We start from the raw sequence: 17,850 nt of genomic DNA, 5'->3' as shown, positions 1-17,850 counted from the left end.
GAAATCTCTGTGGAAAAGGATGGGAGCTGACACTGTTCTTATGGATGTGACTTTGGGCTTTTTTTTCTCCATAGAAACCCACAGAATGAGGCAATTCTCTAAGACATGCATCTGCCTGCAGGAGAACCCTGGATAGATGAGGTTACCCCCTGCTCCTAAGAGACTCTGTAATGCACACATATAAATGGTATGAGTGGGAATAAAACAAAATTAACTATGCACAAACTAAGGAATAAAAAGTAGGGTATTTACCGTCAGGGTTACTGATGTTCTCGCAGTCCTTCTTGACACATTTCAGGTTCAGAGTTCCCATGAAGAGCTGCTGACCTACCAGGGCAAAGATGCTGAGGCAAAAGAGAGTCAGGATCAACACGTCAACAAGCTTCTTCACAGAGCGCAGCAAGGCCCCCACAATGACCTTCAGACCTGAGGAGGAGGACAGGTGTGGAGAGAAGCCCCCACTCAGACACAGGCTAGAGGCAGACACAGGAGGGAGCAGCCACGGCCTCGGAAGCTATCTGATTGCAGGCTGGAACTGGAAACAGGCCTGGCCTAGGATTCTGATGCCATGAGTTCTAGTTCCAACTCTGTGCCTTAGAGGTTGTGTGTCATCAGAGTACTCCACATGTCTAGGTCTCAGCTCCCCATCCCCGCCCTAGGTCTGCCACAGGGGTGCTCTGAAAAACAAATGAGAAGACCTTGAGCAGAAACATGCCATATGAGAGTAACTATGACAACAGTGTAGGCACCACCACAGCTGAAGGGGAGGCACATATATCATTAAGGTTAGAATGAGGCCATCCAAGAAAAGGAGCCATGGTTATATTTAACATTTGGTAGTCACTACCTACTACAAGGTATATGAGGTGTCAGGGGCAGGAAGCTGAAAGAGGAGCTTTGTCTGGACTCAAATAATAAGGATGTCCTAGGGAAAAAACCTCTCAGATTACTAGTTATAATATGGTTGCTTTTTCATTCATTCAAAAAAAATTTACAGAGCACCTACTGTGTCCATGGCACACTGCTAGAATGCCAAAGTTACAAATAAGAACATAGTCTTATAGTATGCTGGCAAATATTTAAAATCAGTTCCCGGGGAGGACAGAGTGGGGAGGGGGGAAGGAGGGTATGGGAAACGCTTCATTTAAAGCATTTATAGATTTCCTTGTTTGCTGAATTCCGTAGTGTAGATTCCTCCTCTCCTTCCATATACCCCTTCCCCCTGGTTTCAAGTTACCAGCATGATGTACCAGCAGAGTTGGAAAAGATGTGCACAATCTGGTGAGGAGCCACAAGTCAGCCTAGCTCACGACTGAGTCATGGGCTCTGCTCTCAACACAGCTGGAGAGATAACCAGATGTGAACTATAACAGGTGGGATGACACTACCCGACAAAGTTTCAATTGATTCGTGTAAACCATATATGGTAGACTGGAGAACACAAGGCAGAAGCAGCCCTACGTAGATAACCTTCCCACAAAGTGTAATGTCACATGGGGAGAAGCCTTGAGGCCAAGCTGGGGCATTTGCTCTGTCCCCAGTTGCAGTCAAACAAGAAATTGCTATAACCTCATCCAAGTCCAAATTTCATCTATAAGAGACTTGCGTCTTCTCCAGTGCAAGAAGAATTGAATGAAAGAAGATGGTTGTGATTCCTAAATAAGTTTTACATAGTCCCTTAAAAGATTGTGCCTTACACCTTCACTTCCAAAAAACATCCAGAGATCCCATGTGCTCATGAGTCATACGGGAGACTATAGTCACCTGCTTAGAGATGAAAAAGGAGACAATAAAGCCACTAAGTGACTGCCTCAGTATATATTTTACCTGTATGATACTACGAGGGACTCAGCTCATGCAGAGAGCCCCTAAATCTACCTGGGAAACCAAGGTCCACTTTGCAAAAGAAGAAGAGGAGGAGGAAGAGAGACAAATTCTACGTAATTGTCCTCTGACTGCCAGTTTCCTTATCACTGTGTAATTACTTTTATGGAGTTTCAAAAAATAACCCATTGCTCTGTTTGAAAAGACCCAAATTGCCTATATAGTTCTGATACAGTAGCTCAGCCATTAATATAAGGGATAGAGGGGTAGGAAAGATGGAAGGTGGGAAAGAACTCCAGAAAGGGATTTTTTTATAATGATTTTTTTTGTAGAGGAAAGAGGAAGGAAAGAAGAGTGTACCATAATAACCTCGTTTTTAATAAACTGGAATTCATAGTTAACCACCCATCTTTGTCTTCGTCCTGATTCACAGAGCACCTTCCTTACCTGGCTTCCTTGAGACCACCTTTGCTTTCCTTCCTACTTTCCTGTGGCTCCTGTTCATTGCCTTTCCTGGTGACTCCTCTTCGCCCCTCCCCTTAGGTTGCAGGCTCCAGGACTCAGACCTTCACCCTCTTCTAGTCTCCATCTGTGCTTGTTCTCTTGGTGATCTCATCAGATTTTATAGCTCTCGATACCATCTATAGGCTCATGATTTCAAAAATTATATCTCCAGCCCATACTGTTCCCTGAAACTCCCAGCTCATATATAACTGCCCACTTAAAACTTTCATTTGGATGTCCCACAGCCATCTCAAACAGAACATGTCCAAAATGAACTCCTACCCTGACCGCCAAGACCTGCTCCTCTCATGGTCTTCCCTGTTTCAGTCAATGACGACTTCATCTTTCCAGTCACTCAGGCTAAAATCCTTGACCCACCCTTGACTCTTTTCTTTTGTTTACACCACATACAATCAACCTATCAGGAAATTCTATTGTTTCTACCTTCAAATGTATACAGAATGTGACTGCTGTCCACCAACTCCTCTACCACCAGCTGATCTGAGAGCACCACCATTTCTTGCCTGGATTGTGGCAGTGTCCCCTTGTGTCAGTGTGGGTTCTCTGGGAAGCAGGCACTATGGGATCAGATTGCAAGAGACTGGTTGGGTGAAATGCCTGTGAAAAATAAGCAGGAAGGAGTAGAGTTGGCAGGGAGAGCCCGAATGTGACACAGGGCTGACACGTGGGAAAGGAGAATAAGAAGGAAGCATGATTGGACAGGACAAGCCTCAGATTAGTGCTGATGTGACAGTCTCAGCCAGGTTGCTGGGGAGCCCCTAAGCTAAAGTCCCCCAATAGGGAAGTCCCACATCCTTCCTCTAGCCCAGCTTGTATGGGTCAGTGGTTGAGTGTTGACCTGTGAACCAGGAAGTTACTGTTTGATTCCCAGTCAGGGCACAGGCTTGGGTTGTGGGCTCAATCCCAGTAGGGGGTGTGCGGGAAGCAGCTGATCAATGATTCCCTCTCATGGTCGATCTTTCCTTCTCTTTCTCCTTCTCCCTTCCTCTCTGAAATCAATAAAATTAAAAAAGAATAGTGTTCCCAATATGTAGGGAAAGTACAATCTTGGCATGAACATGAATGCAGTGGTAAATCCAGACAGATGGCAGCTGAGACCATTAGTCAACTATGGTCCTTGCAGTAGGAGATCTGAGCGGCACATTTCCATGGCAACGACATGCCTCCCACTGGGTTCCTGCTTCTACCTTTGCTCCCCCACATTCTAGTCCCCACACAAAGTAATCTTTTCAAAACCTGAGTCAGGTCATGCAACTCCTCTGCTCAAAGCCCTCACCTGGCTCCCATTTGTTTCAGAGCAAAGCTCAAATCTTCCCAGCACTTACATGCCTCCCCTTCACTTTGGTGTTCCCACCTCCATCATCTGGCTCCTCACTCTGTCTGCTCAAGCCTCATTTGTATCCTTCCTATCCCCAGTCTTTGGACTGTTTCCTATCCCCAGAATACTCTTTACCATATATCTGCTTGTGAAACTATCATGTCCTTAAAATCTGCTCACATCTCACCTTCTCAATGACACCCATCCTAACCACTCTATTGAAAACTGCAACCTGTTTCTCCTACTGTGACTTTCAGTAGCTCTCATGTTGTTTACTTTTCCTTTTTGTTTGTATTTTTTTATGGCACATATCACTTTCCAACATGCTGGATAACTTATTACTAGAGGCCCGGTGCACAAATTCATGCACCAGTGGGGTCCCTCGGCCTGGCCTGCAGGATTTGGGCTGAAACCAGCTCTCTAACATCCTCCCAGGGGTCCCAGATTGCAAGAAGGAGCAGGCCAGGCCAAGGGACCCCACCGGTGCACAATCGGGGCCAGGGAGGGATGCAGGAGGTTGGCCAGCTGGGGAAGGACTGTGGAAGTGCTCCAGGGTGTGTCCGGCCCATCTCACTCAGTCCCAATCAGCCGGACCCCAGCAGCAAGCTCACCTACTGGTTGAAGCATATGCCCCCTGGTGGTCAGTGCATGTCATAGAGAGCCACTGAGCGGCCTTAGCATATCATTAGCATATTATGCTTTGATTGGTTGAATGGCTGACCAGCCGACAGGACACTTAGCATATTAGGCTTTTATTATATAGGATAATTATTGTTTAGGGTCTGTCTCCCCACCCCCCACATACAATGTAAATTCCATGAGGGCAGGGATCTTTGTCTGTTTGCTCACTGATATATCCCAAGCAGCTAGCATAGCACCTGCACAATACACATTTGTTGAACAATCAAATAAAAAGTAAAAACAGAGTTGGTTTGTTGGTTTGTTTGTTTGTTTGATTTTGGTTTATATGACATTTGGAGAAATTTTAAATATAAAAGAATGTTCTCTCCCACTAAGAGTAAATGTTGAAAGTTAAAGTGACTTACCTGAAACTACTGAAATTGCTTTCAAAGCTCTGAACACTCGGAAGGTACGCAGGGATGACAGACTGATGCTGTTGGCCTTCATAAATGGTAATAATGACACAAACCTACAAGACAAGGCACAGGAAAAGCTCAGTCCTGCGGCTGCACTGCACACCACCATAGGCACAAGTAAGCATAGCCTAGGCCCTGGGTCCACAGAGGTGAAATCTGGGGACTCACCTTCCCAAGCCCACTTTCATCTCAGGGTCTCCTAATATTCTATTTTGCTATGGACCAGAGATTGCACAGGTGGCTGTTCTCAACTAATCTTTATATTTGGACAAAGGTAAGGATTCCTTGAAATAGTTGTGACTACATCCACGCTTAATATAAATCAATTGAAACGTTTATTGATTGGCCCCAGGCACTTCCCTAAGGTCTCAATATGTGGCCAAGCCCATAAGGTACACAAGTGGTCTGTCTCCTGGGCCCATACTGTTCACTGCTATACTACACCACCTTTCAGTAGCTAAGAGCACCCGATTGTAGACCTTCAAATGTAAAACTCTGAAATGAATAACAACTACCTCAAAGGGCTTTGGGGAATATTAAATATGAAAATATATGCAAGTGCTTAAAATAATGGCTGGCTTGACAACTTAATTAAAGGTTTGTTGTTACTGTGTTGGCAATAGACCATTTCTTTTCTTGCTTTTTATTTTGCTGACTCTGCCTCATCATTCAGATGCCAAACTGATGTCCCTTCCTTCAGGAAGAACTTCAATTTTTACCTGTCATATACAATATACACAGTATTGAACTCAAAATGGACCATGGACTTCAACATAAGAGTCAAAACTATAAAAATTCTAGAAGGCAACATGAGAGAAACTCTTTGTGTCCTTGTAGTAGCTAAAGATTTTTTAGACTCCTTGGTTCCTCCTACATGCTTTGGCAGCCCAATACATACTCTGACAGCCCCATATATGCTCTGGCAACCTGATACATACTCTGACAGCCCCATATATGCTCTGGCAGCCTGATACATACTCTGACAGCCCCATATATGCTCTGGAAGCCCAATACATGCTCTGACAGCCTGATACATGCTCTGACAGCCTGATACATGCACAGCTCCTATCTTAACGCTCACCGTGCCAGATTGTAATGGTCACTGATTGTTTCTCTCTCATCTGGACTGAGAATGAGGTATGTTTGTTTGTTTTGTTTTTTCATTATCACAAGCCCTGTATCTTACACAGAACCTGGCTCATAGTGTTTGGTGAATGAATGACTGAAGGAATGAGAACATGAGGGTTGGCCTAGAAATGGCTTTGTGCATGGATGCCTCTGGCCAACTGACTACATGGTACTGTTCAGGGTCAACCAACACTGCCCTCAGAGCTCTAAGGCATTACTAGACCACACTTAGCTACTCATGTGGATTCACACAGAGCCCTGATGTAAGCCAAAGGGGCTTCTTTCCCACCCCAAGTCTCTTCATTAAAAATCTTTAACATTCTTACGCTGTTGCAATGACAATGGAGTCCAGCCAGTTCCATGGATCTCGAAGAAAAGAAAACTCATCCAGGATAAAACCTCTTGCCAATATTTTTATCAAAGCTTCAAAAATATAAATCCCAGTGAAGATATACCTACAAAGCAAATCATTCAGAACAAGAAAGAATATAAGTGATGTGAAAAGCAGAGAGCCTGCCTGTCTTATCTGGCCTTGATTAGGTTTTATCCATTTCAGTGTGACATTTAACATTCTGGTCTTTAGCAAACCAGAGTTCAGAAAGACAAGCTCCTCAAGCAAGTTCCGGTATTAGAATTTCTGAAAAACAGGCCCATGGATAGAGTTGTAAAGCCACTTTACAATGCCTCGCTTCACAGCGACATCCTTGAGCAGAGTTTCAGCCAACATGGGGCCCTGAGACTTGGGAATATGGTTTGTCACTGCTTTTCTGCAGTTGTCACTCATGTACAGAAGGAGATGATGGCAAAGGAAAAAGAAAGTAAACCTAAGGCTAAAAGCTAAATCTTTCCACATCCCATGTTCATAGATTGGAAGAGTTAATGTTGTTAAGGTGTTCATACTACTCAAAGTGACCTATAGATTCAATGCAATCCCTATCAAAATCTCAATGACATTTTCTACAGAAATAAAAAAAAAATGCATCCTGAAATTCATGTAGCTATCTCAAGGAACCATGAATAGCCTAAACAATCTTGGAAAAGAACGAAATCTGAGGTCTCACACATCATTATATAAAAACCTATCAGAAAGCTAAAAAATCAAAATTGGACTAGAAAGCCCAGAAATATGTCCTCACATATATGGTCAAATGATTTTCAACAAGGGTGCCAAAACTATTGAATGGAAAAAGAACAGTCTCTTCAACAAAATGATGCTGGGAAAGTTCAATATCCACATTCAAAAGGATAAAGTGGGACCCTTATCTTACATCATGTACAAAAATTAACTCAGAATAGATTAAGAGCTAAACGTAAGACCAGAAAGTATAAAACTCCTAGAATAAAATATTTTCAAATCATTTATCTAATGAGAGGTTAATATCCAGATTACATAAAGAACTTCTATGATTCAACAACAAAATATCAAATAATACAATTTAAAAATGGTCAAACTGCCCGGCCGGTATAGTTCAGTGGTTGAGCGTTGACCCAACAACCAGGAGGTCCCAGTTTGATTCCTGGTCAGAGCACATGCTAGGTTGCAGGCTCAATCCCCAGCAGGGGGCATGCAGGAGTCAGCTGATCAATGATTCTCTCTCATCACTGAATTTTCTCTCTCTTCCCCTCCCTTCCTCTCATTAAAATTAATTTTTAAAAAAACTTTTAAAATGTGGTCAAACTACTTGAATGATATTTCTCTAAGGATGATATACAAAAGGCCAACAAGAATAAGAAGAGATGTTCAATATTACGAATCATCAGGGAAATGCAAATCAAAACCATCATGGTTTATTACTTTGTATCCATTAGGATGGCTGCTTTAAAAAAAAACAAAACAGAAAATAACAAGTGTTTATGAGGATATGGAGAAACTAAAACCCTTATGCACTATTGGTGGGATTGTAAAATGGTGTAACCACCATGGGAAATAGTATGGAGGTTCTTCAAAGAAATTAAAATAGAATTGCCATATGATCCAGCAATCCTACATCTGGGTATATATACAGAAAAATAGAAAGCACAGTGTTGAAGAGATATTTGTACACCCATGTTTATAGCAGCACTATTCACAATAGTCAAGAAGTGGAAGCAACCCAAATATCCATTGATCCAGATGAATAGATCAATAAAATGTGGTATATACAATGGGATATTATTCATCCTTTAAAAGGAAGGAAATCCTGTCACATGCTACATGGATGAACCAAGGTTCAACACAGATGAACCTTGAGGTCATTATGCTAAGGGAAATAAACCAGTTACAAAAAGGCAAACACTGTATGATTCCTCTTATAGGAGGCATCTAGAGCAGTCAAATACCACACAGAGATGGAAAGTAGAATGGTGTTTGCCAGGAAATGAAGGGGAGGGCAGAATGGGGAGTTATTGTTTAACTAGAGGCTCAGTGCATGAATTCATGCACCAGTGGGGTCCCTCGGCTGGCCTGCAGGATTTGGGCTGAAACCAGCTCTCCAACATCCTCCAAGGGGTCCCAGATTGCAAGAGGGAGCAGGCCAGGCCGAGGGACCCCACTGGTGCACAATCGGGGCCAGGGAGGGACACAGGAGGTTGGCCAGCTGGGGAGGGACCATGGAAGGGCTCCAGGGCATGTCCGGCCTGTCTCACTCAGTCCCGATCGGCCGGACCCCAGCAGCAAGCTCACCTACTGGTCAGAGCATCTGCCCCCTGTTGGTCAGTGAACATCATAGCAAGCAGTTGAGCGGCCTTAGCATATCATTAGCATATTATGTTTTGATTGGTTGAACAGACGACTAGACAACTAGACACTTAGCATATTAGGCTTTTATTATATAGGATGGGTACAGAGTTTCAGTTTTGCAAGATGAAAAGATTTCTAGATATGAATGGTGGTAATGGTTGCGCAACCATGTGAATGTAACTTAATACCAATGAACTATACACTTAAAATGGTTAATATGGTATATTTTATGTAATGTGTATTTTGCCACTTTTTTTTGTTAATCCTCACCTGAGGATATTTTTCCATTGATTTTTTTAGAGAAAGTGGAAAGGAGGGGGAGCGACAGAGAGAGAGAAACATTGATGTGAGAGAGACACATCGATTGGTTACCTCCCTCACGAGCCCCTAGCAGAACTGGGGATAGAGCCTGCAACCAAGGTACATGCCCTTGACCTGAATCAAACCAGGACTTTCAGTCCAAGGGCCGACACTATATCTACTGAGCCCAACCAGCTAGGAAACCACTTTTTTTGTTAATTCTTTTCTTTTCTTTTTATTGATTTCTGAGAAAAAGAGGGAGAGATAGAAACATCAATGATGAGAGAGAGTCATTGATCGGTTGCCTCCTGCACACCCCACACTGGGGATTGAGCTTGCAATCGGGGCATGTACCCTGATAGGGAATCAAACTGTGACCTCCTGGTTCATAGGTCGATGCTCCGCTGGCCGGGCTAAACTACTAGTATTTTCATTTTCTTCCCTGAGTCCTTCACCATGTCTATCCTCTAATTTATTTCCCTTCTTCCCCTTCCTCCTCCTCCAAAACAAAACATAATACCTTATTTCTCTTGTTATAATTCCAAGCTGTCAAAAATACTGGGTCTGCGTGCACCCTCTCTCTCTCTCTCTCTCTCTCTCTCTTTCACACACACACACACTCACACACACACCCACACGCACACACACACACTAGTTCCACTTTTGGTGCCAAACAATCAATGCAAACAATCTGTTTGTTCAGATTAAAAGTGGTAGAATATCCAGCCATTGTTAGCCCTCAAAGCTATAGAACTAAGGTCTTGAGAACTTGAAAAATCCCAAAACAGCCAAGTCCAAGAGAAGAAATGGTCATGAGGTTGCCACAGGCAAGAGCTCCTCTCTGTTTCAGCCCTTTTCTAAACTGACCACCTTTTAGGTGACAGATGAACACAGAAGATTAATTAATGTCTGCTTTGAAATACCATTTTTAAAACTCAGATATAATTTATGAAGTTATAGGTATTTGGGGAAAAGGCTATAATTGCAGATTTGAGGGACTTTTGAAAATCTTCATTTAGATCTCAAGCAAAAGAGACAGCAGCCCATGACTGCCATTTCGGCCTGACTATGTAGCCTCCCACCTCCCAACTCCATTGTTCTCTCTTTTTCTGCAGAAGCCTGGCCAAATGGTGGGACAAGCAGACCAACATGTCATGTGATGTGGAGTAAGAGCTATGCTCCCCAGTAGGAAGCAGGGCTTAGGAGCTCCTTAACGGGGAGACCCCAACCCATCAGGCCTCTAGAGTATGTCACCATCAGTTCAAGCATAGCTAGAGTATCCAGCAGGGCCATAGGTGGTGTCCAAGTAGGTTAACAGAATACCATCGCCTGGTCCTGGAGGACTTCTGCATTCATTCTCTGAGAGCTATTAACTTGGATTTAATTTCCTCCATTTAATACTTTTCTAACCAAAGAATGCTGAAGAAACTCTCATCCATTGGCCTAACCACCCAACTGCATGCTTCCTTTTATGAGGACATCTTCAACAGCCTCCTCCCAGCCCCACTTTCATGCATCCACTACCGCTCCAAGTGCCGCCCGGGGACAGCAGCAGCTTTCCCCACCTCCCACCCCTACCTCCAGCCTCTCTGCTTCCCTAGACAAGGTTTGTTTTTTGTTTTTCCATATCTCTGCCTTATGGGTCTTTTAGTAGTGAAAATGGCCTTGAGCAAATTAGCTTTCAGTTGGGCCACTACTTCTCCTTAATGGGAAGGGAGGATTCATTACATCTCTCCAGAAGTGCTGGGCTGGGCAAACCACTGCTAGGCTGGGAGCAATTCCACCTCCTGGGTCTGTTTGCTCACAAGTCCCACTCTTTTCACCACAGAAGCTTCCAGGGACACTGCTGTAAACAATGAGCAGTAGCCCCTGCATTCAGTTAGCTTCTCACATGGAACAGCAACTCTCAGAGGAGAAACCATTTTCCCCAGTGATACTGCCAGGATGGTTGCTATTCCCAGGGGTGTACATGTCCCCTGTTCCAAGGCACAGCCCCTGAGCTGGCTGGCCTTAACCAGATTCCAGTTTCCACCTACCAACAGAGAGGGCACAACCACTAAAAAATAATGCAAAGAAGTAAAGCTTAAAAGCCAGTAGAGAATTAAAATGACATACTAAACATCCCTGATTAACACAAAAGAAGATCGGAATAGAGAACAGAAGAGCAAATGAACAACGTAAAAAGTGAGAACAATAGAAAAACAATAGGCCTAAATTCAAGCCTATCCAAAATTGCATTAAATGCAAGTGAACTAAATATTCCATTAAAACACAGAGAGAGAGAGAGAGAGAGAGAGAGATTGGCCAGTTTGCTCAGTGGCCAGAGCATTGGCCTGAAGACCAAAGGGTCCGGGGTTCAATTCCTGTCAAGGACACATACCTTGGTTGCAGGTTCCTCCTCAGCCCGGGCCCTGGTTGGGGCTCGTGCAGGAGGCAACCAATCAATGTGTTTCCCTCACCTTGCTATTTCTATCTGTCTTTACATCTTTCCCTTTCTCTTCCACTCTCCCTAAAAATCAATGGAAAAATATCCTCAGGTGAGGATTAACAAAACATACACACACACACATACACACACACACACACACACACACACACACAGAGATTGGATTGATAGACTGTTTAAAAAACTCCACAAAACCAACTATGTGTTCTTTACAAGAGATATACTTTAAATATAAAAACACAAAAGCATTGAAAGTAAAAGGATAGAAAAAGATATGCCATGCAAACAATGAGCATAAGAAAGCTTAAGTAGCTATATTAATATCAGACAAAACAAATATTAAAAGGAGTATTATAGAGGCAAAGAAGGGCATTTCATAGTGATAAAAGAATGCATATACCAGGAAGATCATCATAAATGTTCATGTGCCTAATAACAGTGCTGCAAATACATGAACCAAAATTTAACAAAAAAGAAAGGGAGAATGAACAAACCCATAATCATAGATGGAAATGTCAAGACTCTCTTCAGTGATTCATAGAAGTACTAATAGGAGCAGGAAAGTCATAAAAGATCTAAATAACATATTGACCACCCTAACATAACCAGCCATTTACAGAATATCAGACCAAACAACTCCAAAATCTACATTCTTTTCAAGTGCACATGAACCATTCCCAAGGTTGACCATAAAACACATTCTCAAAAGACTGAAATCTTAGAGAAAAGTATATTCTCTAACCTCAACAGAGTTAAATTGTAAATCAATAACAATAAGACAACTAGAAAAACATGAAAATATTTGGAAATTTAAAAAAACACTTCTAAATAACGCTTTAGGACAAAGAAGAAATCACAAGGTAAAGTGGGGAATATTTTGAACTGAAAGGTAATAAAAACATAATTATCAAAATCTGTGGGGTATAACTAAAGCAATGCTTACATGGAAATTATAAGTTTATACAAATATACAAGAAAAGAAGAAAGATCTAAAACCAAGTATTTAATTTTCTACCTTAAGAAGCTAGAAATAGAAGAGCAAATTAAAATAAAATAAAATTGCCCTGACCGGTTTGGCTCAGTGGATAGAGCGTCAGCCTGCGCACTCAAGGGTCCCAGGTTCGATTCCGGTCAAGGGCATGTACCTTGGTTGCGGGCACATCCCCAGTAGGGAGTGTGCAGGAGGCAGCTGATCGATGTTTCTCTCTCATCGATGTTTCTAACTCTCTATCCCTCTCCCTTCCTCTCTGTAAAAAAATCAATAAAATATATTAAAAATGAAATAAAACTGATGGAGGAAATTAATAAAGACTTTAAACCTTTCATATATTGCTGGCAAGAATGTAAAGCAGTACAGCCACTTTGGAAAACTGTGGCAGTTTCTTACAAAATTATTTAAAATACACTTATTTTAAGATCCAACAATTCCACTACTAGATACTTATCCAAGAGAAATGCAAACATATATCCACAAAAGACTTTTATACAGAAATATTCATAACAACTTTATTTGTACAAAAACTGGAAACAATCCTCAACAGGTGAATGGGAAAACCAATTGTGGTATACCCATACAATGGAATACAACTCAGCAATGAAAAGAAAAAAAAACTAGTGAAACATACAACACCATAAATGCACCTCAAAACATTACACTAAGTAAAAGAAGCCAGACACAGAAGTATGGTATCATACATACTATATGACTCCATTTATATGAAATTCCAGGAAAGGCAAAACTAGTCTAGAGTGACGGAGAGCAGATCAGCATTTGCTTGGGGTTGGAAGTGGTGGGCAGGAGACTGAACCTCAAAGAGACATGAGAAAACTTTGGGGGATATTTGGAATGATCCACATATTGACTGTGGTGGTTTCTATCACATAGTTAAATATGTGATACAAATAAGTGGTCTTATTATTTATTCAATTTATTATTCAGTATAGTCCTGAAAGACTAAAGCAGTAAATATGTCAAACCCAGAAAAATTAGGACAACATATAAAAGAATATTTATCAAAATACAGAACTTTCTAAGTTTAAAAAAATTAACTTTTATGTCTGAATAACCATTTAAAAAGTACAAGAAGTTGCCCTAACCGGTTTGGCTCAGTGGATAAAGCTTCAGCCTGGGGACTCAAGGGTCCCAGGTTCGATTCCGGTCAAGGACATGTACCTTGGTTGTGGGCACATCCCCAGTGGGGAGTGTGCAGGAGGCAGCTGATTGATGTTTCTCTCTCATCGATGTTTCTAACTCTCTATCCCTCTCCCTTCCTCTCTGTAAAAAATCAATAAAATATATATATATTTTAAAAAGTACAAGAAGTTAATATTTTAACTATACAAAGAACTCACTCAAACTGACCAGGAAAAAAATGACACATGTGCAAAGATGGAAATACAGAATTCATAAATTAAAACAAAAATAATCCAACCCATCTGGAAATTAATGAAATGCAAGTATTTTTAACTTCATAAATTAATGAAGAAAAAAATGTAATGCTGGCAAGAATATAGTACAACTGGTTGTCAGAATATACTGCTGATGGCAGATTAAATTGCTACAAACTTTTGAGGAAATATTTTGTCAATACATATTTTTAAAGCGTTAAAATGTACCTTTTGATCTAGTAAATACATTTATAAGACTCTACTCTAAGAAAATAACTTTTGAAAAGTAACTTTATGCAAAAAATGCTTGTTGCAATACTATTTATAGTAGCAAAATGCTAGAATGGTTAAGTAATTTATGATTTATTCACCTGACTGAACATTATATAGCTATCAAAATAGATTCTCATAAAGCCCTTGTAAGACAAAGAAAACCACTTAAAAGCTAGATATAAAATTCATATGTGTGCTGTTAATTGCCAATGTATTTTAAAAGGCCTTTAAAGACAATCATAAAAACATACATACAAAAATAAAATGGACTCTTCCAGCACTGTGTTGGGGAATTGGGGTTATGGGTAACTTTTTCTTTCTCTATATGTCTAAACTCTCTCTATATATATATAGCTAAAAAGTTATAACTTTTTTTTAGATGTACTTGTTTAAAAACAGGGCAGATACTTACTCAGCAAGCTCAGTATCTATAATGTTGTCTTTCCCATGAGCTGTGGCCATGAATATGCAGTTGATGATGACAGTGCAGATGATGAACATGCTGAACAATGTGACCAGCATCTGTTAAGGCAGGTACACTGCAGATGGCAAGTGTCAGTAGTTAACATGGTGGAGGCCACGGGTGCCCCACCAGTTCCCCTTCTCTGCAGGTGCACCTAACTGAATGTTGGCTGAGAACAACTCATAGCTATCCATCCCCTTCCTTAGGGGAATGGCAGCCTCCACACATGGAGGGCTACAACCCCCTTCCACATGTCTGACTGACTTGAGACTCACAAAAAGCTGGGCCTTGCCTCCAGGCGTGGCAGTTCTGGGGTACAATTTGTGCCCAGAGCTCTCAAACTCAGCTGAGACCCTGTCCTTATTTGACTCCTCCTTTTGCTCCATCCTGCTTCCCTTTCTCCTTCTCCAGAGAGCATTCCTCTACTAAAACACCTAAGTAAAAATCCCTGTCTCAGACTTTGCTTCTAGGGAAACCAACCTAAAGTTATTCCTTCTCTTTCTCTTCAGCACTGCATTCTGTCTACCAATCCATGTTTCTTACACCTCCCCTAGTCTAAAACTGCCTAGCATCTCCACCACCCACGCACACATCAGTAATGCCAATGATTCCTACCCGTCTTTATCCTTAAGACTGAGGGTGCAAACTCAGTCTCCAGAGCCTGGCAAGTCACATAACTAGGTGAAATGGGCTGATGTTGGGCCGCAGGGAGGGGTGAACATGTGGTGAAATAGAGTGCACACATCCCCTCTAAAAGAGGCCCCAGTTTCTCACAATGACTTTGACAGATGGGAATGCAAGCCCAGCCTTGACAGGTTCCATTGTTCACAAGAAGCTGGAAAGCTGGGCATTTAACATTAGAGAGTGTTTCTGAGAAGTTTTAAACATTGTGTAGGTGAAACACACTTATCAGCTAAGTATGATGCACAGGTTGACAGTTTACAACCTTTGTTTGGGTCTCAACTGAGATGTTCCTTTCTCCAGGAGGTCATCCTTGATGCCTCCAAAGCACAGCAGTGCCTCTCCACACTACCACTTCCAAACCACCCATCTCACTAAAGAAACTGCCTGCCTTTGGCCTGGCTCCTTCCCAGGGCAGGGGCCACGCCTTGTTCACACCCAACACTAGCACACTCCTGTCCTCGGCCAGTATTTATTGAAAGAATGAGCTGTTTCCACTCAAGAAACATGTGAACACCCTGGGGCGCATGCACTTTTCACTTGACCTGGACTTCATAAAAGATGCAACAAAAGGATATGAATGGACTGAGATTCTAATGGCTAAGCTTCGGACTGAATTGAAAGGGCCCAAAATGAACAAGGCACGTTTGGCACTGAAGCGGTAGATTGTTCTCTTTTTGTTCAACACCATAAATGTCTGCAAAAGACCAAACACAACAGGAATTACAAAGCTGTGACAAAACAATATTTATCATGAGTTCATTTCGAGAAAATTCAGTGGAACCATGGATTGAGGTATAGCTTAGCTTATTATTATAACTGGTAGTCTGTGAAGTCCAAAAGGTTGGCAACTGCTGGTTTAAGGAAACTTTTGGAGCAGTGGTCGCCAACCGGTGGTCCGCAGACCAGTCGTGGTCCGTGAGGTCCGAAAGGTTGGCAACCGCTGCTCTAGGGCATGTATCTACAGCGACAAGAATTAGAAGAGGACTGCAAGAGATGGAAACAGAATTGAACATTCACATTAAGCAGATGATTTTAAATTATTTTGATCACTAATAAAAACTTTGTAATGAATTTTAGAATAGTCAGGGACCTAGAGAGTCCATATTGTTATGCTTGAGCAGTTTGACATGAGATAGTCTGTCAATCAATTCTAACCTTGAGAATCTTCAGTAAAGAAACGCATCAAGGTTCCCAGACTTGTTCTTCAATTCCTTCCATGGACATAGGGACAAATCTGCCTGTGGTTCTCAACTGGCAGGGGAAGCCCCACAGAAGGCATCTGGAAAGGCATGGGGGTATTTCTCGTTGTCTGTCACGACGACGGGGGGGCTCCACTGGCCTTTAGTGGGATGCCAAACCCACACAGACCTGCCCCGTGGTGCACTGTCCCCCTCACAGTCCCCAGTTGGGCCCCACTACAGAATACCAAACCTGTACCCATTTCCTCCTAGCACAGCTTCCTGGGCTCAGGGAATGAAGCAGCCCCTGAACAACAAGCTTCACTCGCAGGTTTCTAACATCAACACCAGACCTCCCTCTTTCCATTGAATTGTAATCTAGCTGTTCCTTTATGTGTCCTTAAGGCTGTTGGTTATAAAAGTATTCACAGAACGAGGGTCATTCCTGTCTCCCCATGTCACTGCCCCGTTCATATTTGATATGTAATCCAGCATGTTCTCCGACAGGAAAGACAGGCCTTGTCACCAAGGCCCAAGACAGCAGGGCAGGGGTGCCTTGGCTGAAGTACCAGAACTTCAGCTATTTCACCAAGTTGCTGGAACTTACTTGTCTGCTGACCATGTGGCATTTTCTGTTTCCTCTAAAACAAAATGAAATGGGACGCAGGGTTCTTGAAAAGTTATGAATGAGCTCAGGAGCCCAAGACCCACTTTGGGGATTCTGTGCCCTTCCTTTGGATAGAAAGACAATTTCAGGGTAGAGAGCAAACCTATCCTTGAGGGAAGTCACCCCAAATTAGTAGGTGGCATAATATGGCTCTGTGTCTGTGCCCTTTGATTTTGATATTTTATTAATGTCTCCTCTGACTACTTTAAGTATTTCAACTAATGGTGTATTTAACTACACTTGCCAGGGTTTTAATGATTAAAATTATATATACTGACTCCTTCTGCCTGCTTGCTGACATATCTCCACCCCTTTCCCTGTAGCTCTTCAAAATAGAAGCTCCTAGAAAGGAAGTGGCCTGCGACCATGGAAAGAGCCCTTGGATTTGAGTCCCAGCTCCACCCCTCACTGGCTGTTTGACCTGGCATAAGCCACTTCCCCATTTGGTCTATGGTCTCCTCACCTGTAAGGTGGCATGTTAATGACTACTACACATACCTCACATGACTGCTGAGAGCACTGGTCATGTGAGGTCACAGTTCTGCAGAGCTTTAAACAAGGATTATGTCTTCTGATTTGAAGGGAGGACCAAGGCTGAGAAGAGACACTTCCAGAACATCCATTCAGGCTAGAACAGAGTCTGCCCTTAGGACTGTCCACCACACACCAAGCTACTGCCTGCCTCATGGGTCTCCTATCCGTCCTTGAGGCAGAAGGAGGCAGTTAACTCACATCCAACAACTCTGCCTTCAAGAAGCCCCTGAATTCAGGGGCATAAGGAGAAGGAGAAATATTAGACTGTTTTGCTCCTTCATTTATCTTCCTCTTTCTTTTTCCCAT

General features: G+C 42.3%; 1 protein-coding gene across 1 annotated transcript in view; it reads right to left on the bottom strand.

Annotated features, from left to right (window-relative positions):
- SCN11A (sodium channel, voltage gated, type XI alpha subunit) overlaps nt 1-17,850 on the bottom strand; it is a 108,669-nt gene that overhangs the window by 44,985 nt on the left and 45,834 nt on the right. The window contains exons 6-10 of the mRNA XM_014534922.1: nt 15,741-15,859; nt 14,431-14,529; nt 6,219-6,347; nt 4,714-4,817; nt 253-426 (exon numbers count right to left, since the gene is read on the bottom strand). Coding sequence (XP_014390408.1) covers nt 253-426; nt 4,714-4,817; nt 6,219-6,347; nt 14,431-14,529; nt 15,741-15,859 — 625 coding nt within the window. The remainder of the gene's footprint in view (nt 1-252; nt 427-4,713; nt 4,818-6,218; nt 6,348-14,430; nt 14,530-15,740; nt 15,860-17,850) is intronic.

Source organism: Myotis brandtii, unplaced genomic scaffold (genome assembly GCF_000412655.1).
Source record: "Myotis brandtii unplaced genomic scaffold, ASM41265v1 scaffold134, whole genome shotgun sequence".
Lineage (NCBI taxonomy): Eukaryota > Metazoa > Chordata > Mammalia > Chiroptera > Vespertilionidae > Myotis > Myotis brandtii.
Note: the sequence above shows the minus strand (reverse complement) of the source record. Positions and strands in the feature narration are given on the sequence as shown.